Consider the following 15,310-nt stretch of genomic DNA (forward strand, 5'->3'; position numbering starts at 1 on the left):
CAATTAACTCCTGATTTCCCTTAATTTACAACAGAGAGGATATAAAAAATCAGGTGGTGGTTTGAAATTTTTTCCCCTTCATTCTTTGGTTTGGTTTGGTTTGTGTTGTGCAAGTGCAGGCATTTGTTCAAACTGGAAAAACCAACTTTGAATATGTGTATCGAGGAAGGAGGAGTGTGCAGGGATTGCTGAAATGGAGAATATTTTATGGTTGTTGCTTTTATAGCTGGTTCTATGTTAGCTACCAAGAAGCCAGTAATAAATGGGTGCAAGTCTCACACATCTGCACTTTTCCTTCACTGCATAAAACTTTTTCTGGCAGCTCTCCTCTGTGCAGTGAACTTCCTGGGGCATTTTCCTGTTCTGACTAAGTATTTGGAGATGAAGTTGGGACCACTCTTCAGATTTTAATCTTCTTTGCTATTTGAGATAATTCTCCACTACTTGGCTGGGTTGATACTAAAACCAAGCTGTGCTCCATCTGTATCAGTGTTTCCAGTTTCTCCTATCTGGAGTTCAGAACTCTGCTGTCAATGGAGTTCCCTGAAAGCAAAGGCAGCTGTACAACTTGGCCATCTCTGCTAGTCTGCTAGTGCGTTGTGCTGCCTGCCCCAGGGGCTGATGGTTTGCCTTGTTCCCCTTCTGTGCTACCTGTGTTAGTCTTGCCCTTTTAGGAGCTTGCATAATGCTTTCTATCAGTCAGATGTGGATGTGTTAACATGGTTAGGCTTGTCCCTGGGTGTTTATTTCATAGTGTATTATTATTAACTTTCTCAAACCCAGATATAAAAGAAAGGTAATATTTTTGATCTGATTTTTGTTTATGTGATTATGCAGAAACATTGCTGGTGCCCGTGGCAAGGGGTTGGACTAGATGATCTTTAAGGGCCCTTCCAGCCCAAAGCATAATCTCTCACTGTGCTGCCAGTACAGGCTGACACTAACTAGCTCAGCAGCTCTCAGGAACATACTTGCAGTCTGTTATGATGAGCTTGGGACAATCAGTATATAGTTTATTCCCCACTTTGTGGACACCCATCTCCTTTCTGCCACTCCTCTTCCCTCTCCCACCCCCTACAGATTTATCTCTTGCTATAAAAAGAGTGGAAAATATTGGAGTTTTTTTCTGATGCACCTGAAATTGCTCTCTGAGCAGGGGAAATGTAATGGTACATGCTGTGCACCTTTGACATTGCATGTGTAGGAAGCAGCACAGAGAAATCATGCTGTTATTGATGTCCTAGAAGCAATGCAAGTGTTGCTGCACAAACACAAGACTCTCATAATGGAGAAACTGTTTGTTGTCCAACTTGCCTTTAAAGTAACTAGCAGAACTTACTGGAGGGAGAGAGAACCTCTCAAAACTTCTCTGATCTTAAGAGCATGGCATGGCCACACCTAGGCAAGGTGAGCTGGGCTTCTCTACCCACAGATCTTGACTTTGCGCCATCACATCACAGGGACCACTTGGTAGGAGCTGCCATTTGAAACACAGAGAAACACTTTAGATTAAGTAAGAAAAGGTTATCAGTCATTCACTTCCCATGGGGTGGGCAGGAGCATGTATCTTCATGATTTTAGCTGTGATGTGTACAAACTTTATCAAGTGTTGGAGTCAGAACAAGTGAAATCTCCTACCACCGACTGCAGCTGGATTCCATCCAAGGAGCTGGGTTTCCTTTTGATGCTGTGTTATTAATTAGCTCAGCAATTTGTTCCAGTTTTTATTTGGAACAAATCTGTGAGTATTGTCATCTTTGAACTCTTCTGTAAGTGGCAAGAGCTGTCCTGAAAGAGGTCTTTCATGGGAGAATAGCGAGTGTCCTCTGCAGGAGAAAAGCTTCTGCTCGAGGAGTTTGGTGAATTCCCAGCTTCCATGGAAGGGAGGGTATTGAAACCACTTTTCAAGGCTGTTGCAAAGAACTGGGAAGTTTTCTATCCATTCAGCAGAATTTTTAACTCTTACCACTATTTTATCATGATATATTAGTATTTCACCCTTGTAAAGCTGCATGTTGTTCTTGGCTGAGAGATAGTCTTGAGCAAACTCATCCATTTATCAGGTCTGGGAAACCTTTGAATCCCAGTGGTTATTTTTGTTTGGTCTGGTTTGGAATTTCATGAAGATCCTTTGCAATGTGCATGGAACTAGGTGGTGACAGAGACATTATAGTTCCAGTTGTCCTTTTATTGCTCTTCATCCTCAGGACGGGTTTTACCAGTTCAAGGAATTATGGTTATTGAGGGGAAAAGCTTTTCACAGGTGGCATTGGTAAAGACAGCAAGGAATAGGTTTAAAGAATGTTTAAACTTTGGCAGTTATGAGATAATTTTAGGCACCTATGTCACAGCAGCATGTGAGGGGTGTTACGCTGCACTCTTTTCTGTGTGCGCAACTACAGGTGCTGCTCTCCTGAGTTACCCTTGGCTTGAGGTAGAGATGCGCTTGAAGACGGTTGGAAAGGGAATGAATGCTCTTTCCCTGCTGCCAAATCCACCACTAAACCATGTCCCTCAGCACCACATCTACAAATCTTTTTAAACCTTCTGGGTTGAGGACTCCCCCACTGCCCTGAGCAGCCTGTTTCAGGGCTTTATAACCCTCTTGCGAAAAAGATTCTTGCTAATATCCACCCTAAACCTTCCCTGGTGCAACTTGAGGCCATTTTATCTTGTTCTATTGTTACTTGAGAGAAGAGAACAACCCTCTCCTCACTCAACCTCCTTCCAGGCAGCTGTAGAGAGCAAGGAGGTCTCTCTTTGGCCTCCTTTTCTCCAAGCTAAACAGCCCCAGTTCCCTCTGCTGCTCCTCACACGACCTGTGCTCCCAACCTTTCACCTATCTCTGGATGCACTCCAGCACCTCAATACCCTTGTAGTGAGGGGCCCAGGACAGGCACTGATTTATTAGGACCTGAGAAGCACCATTCATTACCTTTCTTGATTGTCTTTTTAAAGGTTTCATCCATGCTTGTCTCTGGTGGCTAAGCTGGGCTGGACACAGCTCCCGGTTCCTGTGGCAAATTCCTGTTACCAGTATGCATTGTGCTGGGAATGTGGTCAAATTCACTCAGCCAACAATATGGTGGCACTGGTGAAGAGCTCCTGCATGGAGGAACATCTCAATGTGGCGTCAGTGGGACTGCCCCTTGCTGCCTCAGTGAACTGAGAGAAATATTTCCTAAACCTTAGACAAGGTGCTTGGCTGTTATTTCACTGTCCTAGCCTTTTTTGAGGACCATCATCTATCCAGATCTTTAGAAACAGCTGCTGTTGGAATACTGCTTGCCACCTGTGGTGGAGATTTGCAGTGGCTGAATTTCTTCTCTGTTCTTACCTTGAGTGGTTACAACATTCTGAAAATTTTGCTGACACATGCGGATGCAGAATCCTTTCATCCAAAGCATCAAAGGCAACAAGCTCCTCTGACACCTCTCATGCCAGGATTGTCTCAGGTGCTCTCATTCACTCCTGTCAGAAAGATGCCAGCTGTGGTTTAGATCCTGCCAAGAGACACAGAGACAGCTGCTGTGACAGGATGTGCAAAATATTCCTGGGATTGACTGTGTATCTCCTTCAGAGCAAGCCACTAGGAGCAAGGCAGAGTCTGTTGTATTTCAGTGCGGTCTTGGTTTTGTGCAAATATTGGACTTGGAGAGTCTTTTACTGGGGGTGAAGAAGTTATAGACTGGAGGTGGAGGAGAAATTGCTTTATGGGTAACAGTTAACGTGTATGAGGATGTATGTCATGGCAAAGCTTTTTAATGACTTTTTAATTGCATTTAAACTAAGTCATTTTACTCTGAAATGAGTATGTCCTGTATCTGCCAGTTTCTCACACTTTGTCACTACTCTTCAGGTTTCTGGGGGCACCGTCCTGGTTTTGTTTCATAATACCACTATTCACAGACAGGAGCTGTCAAGAAAAATCAGTGTTGGCTGGGAGCTGCTGCACAGAGATGCTGCTGCTTTCCTCTGGAAGCGGGATAGATGGCAACTGCAGTGCCACAGATGTGATTTAACATCTCTTTGGGTTTATTGCTTTGTGAGTGGCAGGCAGCAGGGTGTGGTAATGGTTTCAGACATCTGTTGTGTGAGATGTTGTTTGCCTGGTGTGATGTAAAACTCAGAAAACACAGGTACTGTGGGATGAACAAAGGAACAACGCATCCTCCTTTCTCTGCTGATCCTCCTTAGGAGTCAGCTTAGTTTCAGAGCATTACCACAAGCATCACTGCATCCCACATGGTAGTTGGACAGCCTCTACCCAGGGACTCCTGTGCCTGGAGGAGATGAGCTGGCCCTTGTGTCCTGCCCAGCTCCAAGCTGTGGGCAAGCCTAGCCCTGGAAAGGGGCTCAGCTGCATAAGCATCATGCCTGGCCAGTCTAAAGCTCCTGCAACTGCATTAAACCAAAGCTGTGAGTAGCTACAGACTGGCTGCAGCTGGGAGGAGAGCTCCTTCTGAAATAGCCTAACACAGACTCAGACTTTGAGTTGGAAGGAACCTTTCAAGGCCAGCTAGTCCAATCCTGCTGTAGTCAGCAGGGACATAAACTGCATCAGGATGCTCAGAGCCCTGACCTGGAATGGTTCCAGGGATGGGATATCTATCACCTCTCTGGGCAACCTAGGCCAGTGTTTTCACCCTCAGTGTGAAAAATTTCTTCTTTACATCTAGTCTATGGCTCTGTCTATTGTTGGTTGAGCAACACCAGGCTTGAAAATTGAGTTGACATATTACTCAGTTGTGCCTTTCAGGAGAAAGGGTGAAAAGTAAACAGAGAGAATCATAGAATTATAGCATACATTGGGTTGGAAAGGACCTCAAAGATCATCTGGTTCCAACCCCCACTGCTGTAGGCAGGGACACTTCCTACTAGAACCAGGTTGCTCAAAGCCTCATCCAGCCTGGCTTGGAACATTTCCAGGGTTGGAGCTTCCACAGCTTTTCTGGACAACCTGTTCCAGTGCTTCACCACCCTCATGGGAAAGAACTTCTAATGTCTAATCTAAATGAAGCTGCTTGTACTTTAAAGCCATTACCCCATGTCCTGTCACTGCATGCTTTTGTACCTTGTGTTTTGGTTGAATTTTGGATGAGAGGGTTGGCTGTGTTTAGTCTTTATATGCTGTGCCTCTCTGCCACGTTGTAGTGCTCACAGCATGTTTTGCCCAGCATAAGTTTTAGCACTGTCTGGCTCTAACCAGCAGACATGGAATTTCTATCCAGGTCAGAACTTCAGACTGCCTTGGCACATCTGGTGATGTGTCCTGCTAGCTGCCTGACTACTCCATCAGCTCAAGTTCTGTCAGTGCATGGCTGGCTGATTTGACACATAGTAGAAGTGTTCATTAGCTATAAATGGTGGGCTAGTGTGTGTTTAAAGGAACTCCTCAACAAAGCTGTGATATGGAGATAAGTGGCATTGAAGGAGCATTTATGTCACTTCATAAATGTATTTTAGAGTAATTTTTGTCCTGCTGTACTGTTGGGGGGAAATAATCCCATTTTCTTCCTCAGCCATTGGAGGTTCAGTCTATTATGGCTGCCTTTGCTTGGTGGTGGATGAGATTTTTCCAGAGAGGAAATGAATTATTTTTTCCTTCTATTCTGCTTCTGCCCTGTGTTTACATCAGCTGGCTGTGCACTGGTGTGTGTGATAACCTTTTCTTCCACATGCTGCTTCATTTGGTCTTCTCTAATAAACTGTATTTACACCTGGTGCTTCCTCCCTCATTCTGGTGACAACAGAGACAAGCAAGAAAATGTGCTCCGAGTCTAAACTCAGCCAGGGGCAAGTGCAGGCTTATCCTGGGCCATTTCTGCTGGCGCTGAAGTGCTGTTTAATATCTTCATCAGCGACATAGGCAATGGGATCGAGAGCTCCCTCAGCAAGTTTTCAGACAACACCAAGCTGAGTGGTGCAGTTGATGTGCCTGGGGGATAGGATCCATCCAGAGGCACCTGAACGAGCTGGGGGAGTGGCACATCTGAACCTCATGAGGTTCAACAAGGCCGAGTGCAAGCTTCTGCACATAGGTTGGGACAATCATGGGTATCAATCCAAGCTGCAGGGTGACAGTGTGGAGAGCAGCCCTGCAGAGAAGGACTTGAGGGCACTAGTGGGTTCAAAGCTGAACTTGAGCCAGCAATGTGCATTCACAGTCCGGAAGCGAGCATCATCCTGGGCCGCATCCCCCACACAGTGGGCAGCATATTGAGGGAAGGGATTTTGCCCCTCTGCTGAGACTCTACCTGCAGAGCCTGGCCCTGCTCTGGAGCCCTCAGCACAGGAGAGACATGGACCTGTTGAAGTGGTTCCAGAGGAGGCCACAACAAAGATCTGAAAGTTGGAACCCCTCTGCTGTGAGGACAGGCTGAGAGAGCTGGGATTCTTCAGCTTGGAAAAGGCTCCAGGGAGACTTTCTTGTGACCTTTCAGTAAAGGGGTCAATAAGAAAGCTGGAGGTAGGCTTTTTAGCAGGGCCTGTGGTGATTGAACAAGGGGTAATGGCTTTAAACTGAAAGAGGGAGATTCAGACTAGATAGAGGGAAGAAACATTTTACAGGGAGGGTGGTGAGACACTGACCCACATTGCCCAGAGAGGAGGAAAATGCCCCATCCCTGGAGCCATTCCAGGTCAAGTTGTTTGGGACTCTTAACAACCTGGTCTAGTTTAAGATGTCCCTGCTTAGTGCAGGTGGGTTGTACTAAATGGGCTTTAGGGTTTCTTCCAACCCAGAGAAGGCTGTGATTCCATGATAACAGACATGAGAAGCATAGGTAGTCCATGGGTAGGACTTGCAGCTCTTAGAAGTTTGTGTCTAGTAACCACCTGGATATTTGGGTATCTAAGCAGATGTGCTGGATTTCATTTATTTACTTCTCCCTCCAGCAGCCAGCTGCAAACTTAAAGGCTCATCTAGAAGTTATTAATAGGTTTTTGCTGCAATTTTATCTGGTTGGATAGCCACAAGCAAGCCTGGGGGCTGTGTTATCCTAGGAATCTGTTTACAGCAGAGAGCAAATCCCACAGAGAGTGTTGGAGGAAGAAGAGGTCCCTGAGGTTTTATTCCTTGGTGGGAACTGAGAACTAGGACAGCAGCAAGGATGGGGTCACCTCTCAACAGTCCTCAGTATTGCTGTGATGGAGCTTGTTGTGCCAAAGGGTCATCCTGGGGAGCGCAGCAGTGATGGAATATGCTGAAAGTACTGAACAGCTTGGAAAACTAAGTGCCCTGAGGTGTTTTTCTTTCCTTTCGTGCTCTCTTGAAAAGCAGAGTCCAAATACAAAATCCTGTTTTCTGGCCACAGCCCAACTCTTACTTGAGATGAACAGCTGCTTGGGCTGAGGAGCACACACAGCTCTCGTGCTTTAGGCTGCTGCTACCACCACTGGGAAGTTCTGATGCCCCACTTTTTATACCTAAAAATGTGTTGCCTGGGATTTTTTTTCTGCTTAGCTGATAGCATGGGGCCTGTTCATCCAAATCTGATTGGTTTTCTCCCTTTTGGGGTAGGGGAACATCTTGAGCTGTCCTTGGAAGGACGGAATTAAGAGTGCTGGGTGTATAGTAATTGGGAGAAAACAAGAAAAAAAATCATGATTTGAGGCTTTTTTGGTAATATACTGTGAAGCTGTGACAGTGAGTCTAGAATCAGACTGTCTCCTCAGATTTTTTTTTTCAGTGGGAATGCTGTTGCCCAGACACCAGGTGATTGCCCTGGATATTTTCTCCAAGGGATACTCCTGTCTAATTACAGTCTGGGTGGCTCCCAGCCCAAAACTGGGCACAGAGAGAAAAGTGCAAGCAAAAAAAGCAGTTGCCTTGTGGTTTGTGATGGAGCTAGCCCTTGGGCTGCAGTGCAGGAACAGTGCTGTGATTTGTAACTGGAGATAGGCAAGTGAGAGATGGAAGAGTTGTTCAGGCAGTGTGATTAACCTCTTTCTCCTCCTGATATATTATTTGCAAGTCACTTACAACTTCCCCCCCTCCTCTTTTTTTTTTTTAAACTCTTTTAAATGGAGGTATTTCCTATTATCCTTGTGCAAATACCCTGTGAGGATAAATGTCAGCCTCTGAAGACAAACAAGTGGGATTCTGAAATCTGAAGCAAGTTCTTTGTCATTAGCGCACAAGTGTAAGGCCAAGTGAGAAAGGATGGGATGTGAGCCTCAGTCCCTTTATGGCAGTGCCAGCTCCCATGGTGGGCTTTGGAGGAGGTGGGCTGTGCAGGGCCATGCTCTGTGGCATCGTGAGCTGACGTTAATCCCATGTCAGAATCACAGAATTGCTTAGGTTGAAAGAGACCTCTAAGATAATCAAATCCAACCGTTAACCCAGCACTCCCAGGTCACCACTAAATCTCAGCACCACATCTACACAGCTTTTAAATCCCTCCAGGGATGGGGACTTCACCAGAGCACTGGGCTGCCAGTTCCAGGGCATGACAACATTTTTAGGAAATAAATTGTTGCTAGTATCAAATTTAAACCTCCTTGGGTGCAACTCAAGGCCATTTTCTCTTCTCCTGTCACTCATTACTTGGGAGAAGAGACCAACCCTTTCCTTCGTTATCCATTCCTGGAGTCCACTCCAGCACCTAAATGTTCTTGTAGTGATGGGTCCAGAACTGAACCCAGTATTCAAGGTAAGAACCTTACCAGTGCTGAGTGCATGGGCATGATCCTGCTGATACAAGCCAGGATTTGTATATATGATCAGAGTTTATTTGACTCTTCCTGCTTCATGCCAAGTTGAGGTGGAGAGCTTTTTGCTGAGTGGAGGAGCTGGAGCTTTCTTGCTGGATTGGATCATGGCAAGAGTGCAAGCATCATCAGGGTGCAGCTTCTGGTGCTTGGGCAGATATGGGGAAAGGCTGACTGCTAAATGCTGAATCTTCTGTCTTCTGAAATTGATGCTGGAGCTGTTGGAAAGTCTGGAGGCTGTTGTCACATGCTGAATGTTTCAGCAGAGATGTGTTATTTCATATATGTGGATGTCACTTGGAAGTCAATCTCATGCAGCTGCAGCAGGGATTACTTTCTGGTCTTCTTGATTTCTTTTTTTTTAAGAGGAAAGGGCAAAAATTGGTCATAAGCATGTGATAAACCAGCAAACAGATGCTAATCAATCTCTGAAGCTATTTCCTTTCCATGCTATGAATAATGGCTGCATCTTTCCTTCTGGTACAAGCGATAGGACGAGAGGAAATGGCTTCGCGTTGCAGCAGGGGAGGTTTAGGTTGGACATTAGAAGAAATTTCTTCATTGAAAGGGTTCTCAAACACTGGAATAGGCTTCTCAGGGAGGTGATTGAGTCCCCATCCCTCAAAGTGTTTAGAAGAGGCATAAATGTGGTACTGAGGGACATGGTCTAGCATCAGACTTGGTCGAATTAGATGGTGGTTGGACTCTGATCTTGAAAGTCTTTTACAACCAAAACAATTCAATGATTTTCTATGCAGTTAAGGACGATGTGCCAGTGACTTAATATAATTTCATTATTTGTACACCTCTTTCTGACTTCATTTAAAAGTTATTCTTTGGTTATTTGGTTGGTTGTTTTTATTGGATACAACCCTAAGCAATGCAATTGGCGTGCCAAAGCATCGCTTATCCAATGCAACCTCCTTGTTCCTGTAGCAACAAAACTCCATCCTTGTACTTAAAGTCACAGATACGCTGTTCATTAAGGTTTAGACAATCAAACAGAGCTGCTTTATGTTTGAAGATTAGAGAAATACATCAGAAGTGACCTCTTTGCAAGGAAACAAGGAAAAGAACAAGAACAAGGAAAATCTCCCAGGCTTGGGGTACTTCATTAGTAAGAATGAAACCATATTAATGTCATAAGGAGCTCTGCAGTTTAATCTTGTTTTCCTAATTAAAATGTAAAAGCCTTTTATAGCAAGCAAAAGTCTTTGAGGCATTTACTTCCTCTGCTTTCTCTTTCAATGCTGCTGTGTTCCCCAGTTCAAGACAGACAGGCAGCTACTGGAGAGAGGCCAATGGAATCTAGTCAAGATGCTGAGGAGACGGGAGCATCTCTCTGAGGAGGGGAGGCTGAGGGACCTGGGGATGTTTAGTCTGGAGAAAAGCAGACTTAGATGTTGCTGATCAACATCTAAAGGGTGGGGGTCAAGAGAAGGTGGTCAGACTCTTCAATGGTGCCTAATGACAGAACAAGGGGCAACAGACACAAAGTGGAAGCCAGAAGGTTCCATATCATCTCATAGAATCAGGGAATGGTTTGGGTTGGAAGGGACCTTAAAGATCATCTAGTTCCAACCCCCACTGCTGTAGGCAGGGACGCTTCCTACTAGACCCGGTTGCTCAAGGCCTTCTTCAACCTGGCTTTGAACATTTCCAGGGTTGGAGCCTCCACAGCTTCTCTGGGCAACCTGTTCCAGTGCCTCACTACCCTCATGGGAAAAAATTTCTTCCTAATGTCTAATTTAAACTGAGCTTCTTATACTTCAAAGCCATTACCCCTTGTCCTGTCACTACATACCTTGTGAAAGGTCTCTCTCCAGCTGTCCTGTAGCCTCCTTTCAAATACTGGAAGGCTGCTCTAAGGTCTCTTTGGAGCCTTACCATAGAATCAGAGTTGTTTCAGTTGGAAAAGACCTCTAAGATCATTGAGTCCAAGCACTGATCTAACACCACCATGGCCATTAAACCATGTCCCAGAGTGCCATGTCTACATGCCGTCTCTTCTCCAGGCTGAACAACCCCAACTCTCTCAGCCTGTTGCTACAGCAGAGGTGCTTCAGCCCTCAGATCATCTTCATGGCCCTGATTTCTGAGGACTGAATCAAAAAATGCCAGAATTCAGAGACTTTTTATCTGCTGGACTCTCTTTTCACAAGGCAGCTGAGACAACCAGAGATGGCAGTAAATCTTCCAGTGCAAAAGGAAGGCTGGAGGACGGGAAAGGACAGATGGAAAGCTGGCTCATTTGAAAGTTGATCTAGACAAGCTATTGCAAAAACAAAGAGCAAACCCAGAAACAAACCACTCAGCAAAATGCAGCTTGAAATTGTCTGAGTCATGGCATATTAAGCTGTGTGCAGGTGGCATCCCAAAGGAGCTGGGAGCTGCATCCTTGCTGGGAGCTGTGCTTTACTGCCTCCCAGTAAATGAATGGGAAAGGCATGTGGCGTCTCAAAGGGGTGTGAAAAACCTCTACCCAAGATCTTGGTATTGTTCACCCTACATTCCCTTTAAAAACCAAATACCTTAGAATGAGGTAAAATGCTAGAATAGAATAGAATAGAATAGAATAGAATAGAATAGAATAGAATAGAATAGAGTAGAATAGAATAGAGTAGAATAGAATAGAGTAGAATAGACCAGGCTGGAAAAGACCTTCAAGATCATTGAGTCCAACCTATCACCCAACACCCTCTAATCAACTAAACCATGGCATTAAGTGCCCCATCCAGTCTCTTCCTAAACACTTCCAGTGATGGTGACTCCACCACCTCCCCAGGCAGCCCATTCCAATGGGCAATCACTCTCTCTGTGAAGAATTTCTTCCTAACATCTAGCCTAAACAGGCAGAGACTGCAGGAAGGCTGGTGATTAGGATGCAGCAGGTCTGCAGGAGATGGGGTAGGTGCATGAAAACAGTGATGTTTGCACTAGAGCCAGCTGTTAACTGGTTTCTCTGTAGATGTGAGGGTGTGCAAACCTGAAATACAGGAGGAAACAAAGATATATGTGTTTGAGAGTGACTTTGTCCAAAGGTCTTGAAGGACATTAACTCCCCAATGGACATTAACTCCCTGAAAGTTATATAAAGAAATCACAGAACCTTCCAACATGGCAGAGGTTGGAAGGGACCTCTGGAGATCACCTAGGTGGACCCCTCTGTGAAAGCAGAGTCACCCACAGCAGATTGCCCAGGATCACAATATCAAGGCAGGTTTGGAATCTCTCCAGAGAAGGAGACTCCACAACCTTTCTGGACAGGCTGGTCTTGTGCTCTGGCACCTTCACAGCAAACAGGTTTTACCTCATGTTAAGGTGTGACCTCCTGGGTTCCAATTTGTGCCTGTTGCCCCCTGGGCACCACTGAAAATCATCTGGCCCCATCCTCTTGACCCCCACCCTTTAGATACTGATCAGCACTGAGAAGATGCCCTGCTTTGTGGATGACTTTCCTGGTGGGGGGGGCTAACATCTTTACATGTGCTCTGTGTTGCAGGGATAGAGCTCTGTCCTCCTAGCCACCGGTTCATGATCACCATGGTGGCAAGCTTTATTGAGATGGCGGGGCAGTTCCTCATGCCAGGGCTGGCAGCACTCTGCAGGGACTGGCAGGTCCTCCAGGCAGTCATCATCTGTCCTTTCCTGCTGATGCTGTTTTACTGGGTGTAAGTATCTTGTTCTTCTGTTGGGTCAAAAAAATTCCCTGTTCCATTATAGTCCTAAAAAAGTAATTATTCTCTTTACAAGGGAATCCAAACCACTTCTGTCAGCTGTTTTCCTCCTTTGTTCTCAGTTACCCCGTGTTAACTGCACATCTCATTCATTCCCTTCAGGCTGCAAATGTCTAGCAGCTCTATCAGAGTTGAATGAATGAATAGAATGCCTCTAATAGGTTATAAACTTTGAATATAGCCTGCTTCTGCGTGGTGGGATAGGTTCTGTATTGTTTGGGACTCAGTGTGGGGGAAAAAAAAGTCATTAATGTGCACATTCTGAATCTGTTTTCCTTCTTACTTGTTTCATGATTCTTCTGCTTTCTGAAGCTAACCACATGGCTCATGAATGGTTAAACGAGCAGCTAAACACCATTCCTCCTCTGATGGAAACTTGGAAGTTTCCCTAACGTCTTTTCCATCTTCAAAGTGTTTTCCCAGAGTCCCTCCGGTGGCTGATGGCTACGCAACAGTTTGAGGCATCCAAGGAGCTGATCCTTCAGTTTACACACAAGAACAAGATGAGCACAGAGACCGACATTAAAGGAGTGGTGCCCGGTGAGTAGGATAGACAGACTGACAACCTCGTGCCTCTCTGCTCTTCTCTGAAGGCTGCATGTGGCATTGCTGCCCAGAGCTAAATAAGCTATTTACTGCCTGTAAAACCATCCCACCTATCCATCCCTTCATTCATTCATCTTGCTTTTCTTGAAGAGCCATTCCAAACTCCAGTGCTGTGTTTCAAATTGCTTGGCCAGATGAACTGTCATACTAACTATAGACTCATCTTGCCATGCTGTGTGTCTTTAAAGACATCTTCTGAAGGTTCTTCTTCCCCTGTACTCTGCCCTAGTGAGGTTGCATCTGGAGTACTAGGTCAAATTCTGGGCTCCCCAGTTCAAGAGAGACAGGAAACTACTGGGGAGAGCCCAGTGGAGACTACAAAGATGCTGAGGGGCCTGGAGCATCTTTCTGAGGAGGAAAGGCCTGGGGCTGTTTAGCCTGGAGAAGACTGACAGGGGTCTTCCTAATGCTTAGCAATGTCTAGAAGATGAGAGTCAAGAAGGTGGGCCAATCTCTTTCCAGTGGTGCCCAGCAATAGGGCAAGGAGCAGCAGACACAAACTGGAATGCTGGAGGTTCCATCTGAACAGGAGGAAAAGCTTCTTTGCTGTGAGGGTGCTGGAGCCCTGAAGCACGCTGCTCAGAGAGGTTGTGAAGTCTCCTTCTCTGGGGAGATTCAAAAACTGCCTGGACATTGAGATCCTGGGCAGCCTGCTCTCAGTGAGTCTGCTGTCGCAGGGAGGTTTGACTAGGTAATTTCCAGAGATGATCTTCCAACCCAAGACATGCTGGCATTCCGTGTGATTTTACCGTGGATACGGAGTGCACCTTCTGCCCTGTGTGCCTCTTGACACTGTGTTTGAGGGAAGCTGCTGGCCAAGATCCAGCCTAGCACACAATGTTTATTTTGTTGGTTTGAGGAAGCATGAAGTACTTGAACACCAGCTTCTGAAGTGCTAGCCCTGTGGCAGACCCAAACCACATCATGGTTTCTCTTGAAAGCTTTGCTCCAAGAGACATTTTGCTTTCCTTTCCTGCATCATCTGAGTGACACTGCTCTGGGGATGGAGGGGGGGGGGCACTGCAAGTTGTAGGGTGCAGTTTTTGAACAAGGGTCTAAATTATCAGTTCCTTACTCTATTCATGCTTTCAGATAGAGCTGACTCCTTGTCACCAGGATGGTCCCTGAGATAGCCATACTCCCATCTCACAGCGTGTTTTGCAGAAGGGAATGTGTTTGTGTGTGGCTCTGATTACAATGGTAAAGAGTTTCTGGATCTCCATCTGAACAATGTACCTGTCAGGTAGGGTTCAGGCTCCCATTCTCCTTTTCACAGGCGTGACCATGCCCATAACCACCTGGTTTATGCTGTCACTCACGATCTGTATCAGCCTACCCACTAAAAGAGGACATGGGTTTGATGTGGGGAGAGGTTTCCACATTTTTTCATTGTCTGCTCTGACCCCAGGAGCTCTGCCTGTGGGTTGAGGTGATGCATCCTGTGCTTGGCTGAAGGTCTCTGGGGTAATGTTAGCTCAGTCATGAAGGCATCAGGCAGCCCTGGAATAGATAGCCCAGACAGAAGATATATCCCTGTTAACATCAGTGCCTGAGGAAAGAAGCAAGTCTTCACCAGCAAGGGGTGGAAAGATTTGGGTCTGCGGTGTTTACACCGAGGTCACTGCTGTGATTTCTAGTGCTGATTGGTGATGATTAGCTTGTTTCCACATGAACTGGTTGTCTGGGGTTACAGTGCCTGAATCTGCATTGCACACAATGTGGCTTTGCTTTGTAAACACCATTTTTTCCAGTAAAGTTCTGAAAAGCTCAGGAGTGTGTGAGCAGGCAGGAGCGTGTGGTGATGCCCACCCTCCTCAATGCCTTTTTGCACTTCTTCCCCAGACTAAATGATGGATCTTGGAGAAAAGTTATTTCTGTGGCAACAGAGTATTTCACAATTGAACTTGCAGTTTCTGAACCAGCTCTAAATTTGGCTTTTTTTCAGCTTTCTCAATTTGAAGATTAAGTAAAATCTGTTTCAGGAGAAAGGAAAAACTAAATCATTACTTGAGTTTCCTTTAAGGACTATGATGAAGATGCAGCTGTGTGCTGGAGGGACTTACTTAACCATGTATAATGATATTGTCCATGGAGGGATGCTGAGTACCAAAATGGTGTTATGTCTATTATTCATGACTTTTTCCATCAGTGTCTTGGTAGAGGCATAGTCCTGTTTAAGGAGGGTCTTCCTTTTATTTGGAAAACAAACACCTGTTCTGATGCCATGAATTCTCTGCTGCCAATACATCCAGGTA

At 45.6% G+C, this 15,310-nt stretch overlaps 1 protein-coding gene across 2 annotated transcripts in view; it reads left to right on the forward strand.

Annotated features, from left to right (window-relative positions):
• Window positions 1-15,310, forward strand: part of SLC22A23 (solute carrier family 22 member 23) — a 101,966-nt gene that overhangs the window by 62,327 nt on the left and 24,329 nt on the right. For both annotated transcript variants that reach the window (XM_054164086.1, XM_054164087.1), the window contains exons 4-5: window positions 12,215-12,383; window positions 12,862-12,989. In XM_054164086.1, the coding sequence (XP_054020061.1) occupies window positions 12,215-12,383; window positions 12,862-12,989 (297 nt within the window). The remainder of the gene's footprint in view (window positions 1-12,214; window positions 12,384-12,861; window positions 12,990-15,310) is intronic.

The sequence above is a fragment of the Dryobates pubescens genome, chromosome 9 (assembly GCF_014839835.1).
Source record: "Dryobates pubescens isolate bDryPub1 chromosome 9, bDryPub1.pri, whole genome shotgun sequence".
NCBI lineage: Eukaryota > Metazoa > Chordata > Aves > Piciformes > Picidae > Dryobates > Dryobates pubescens.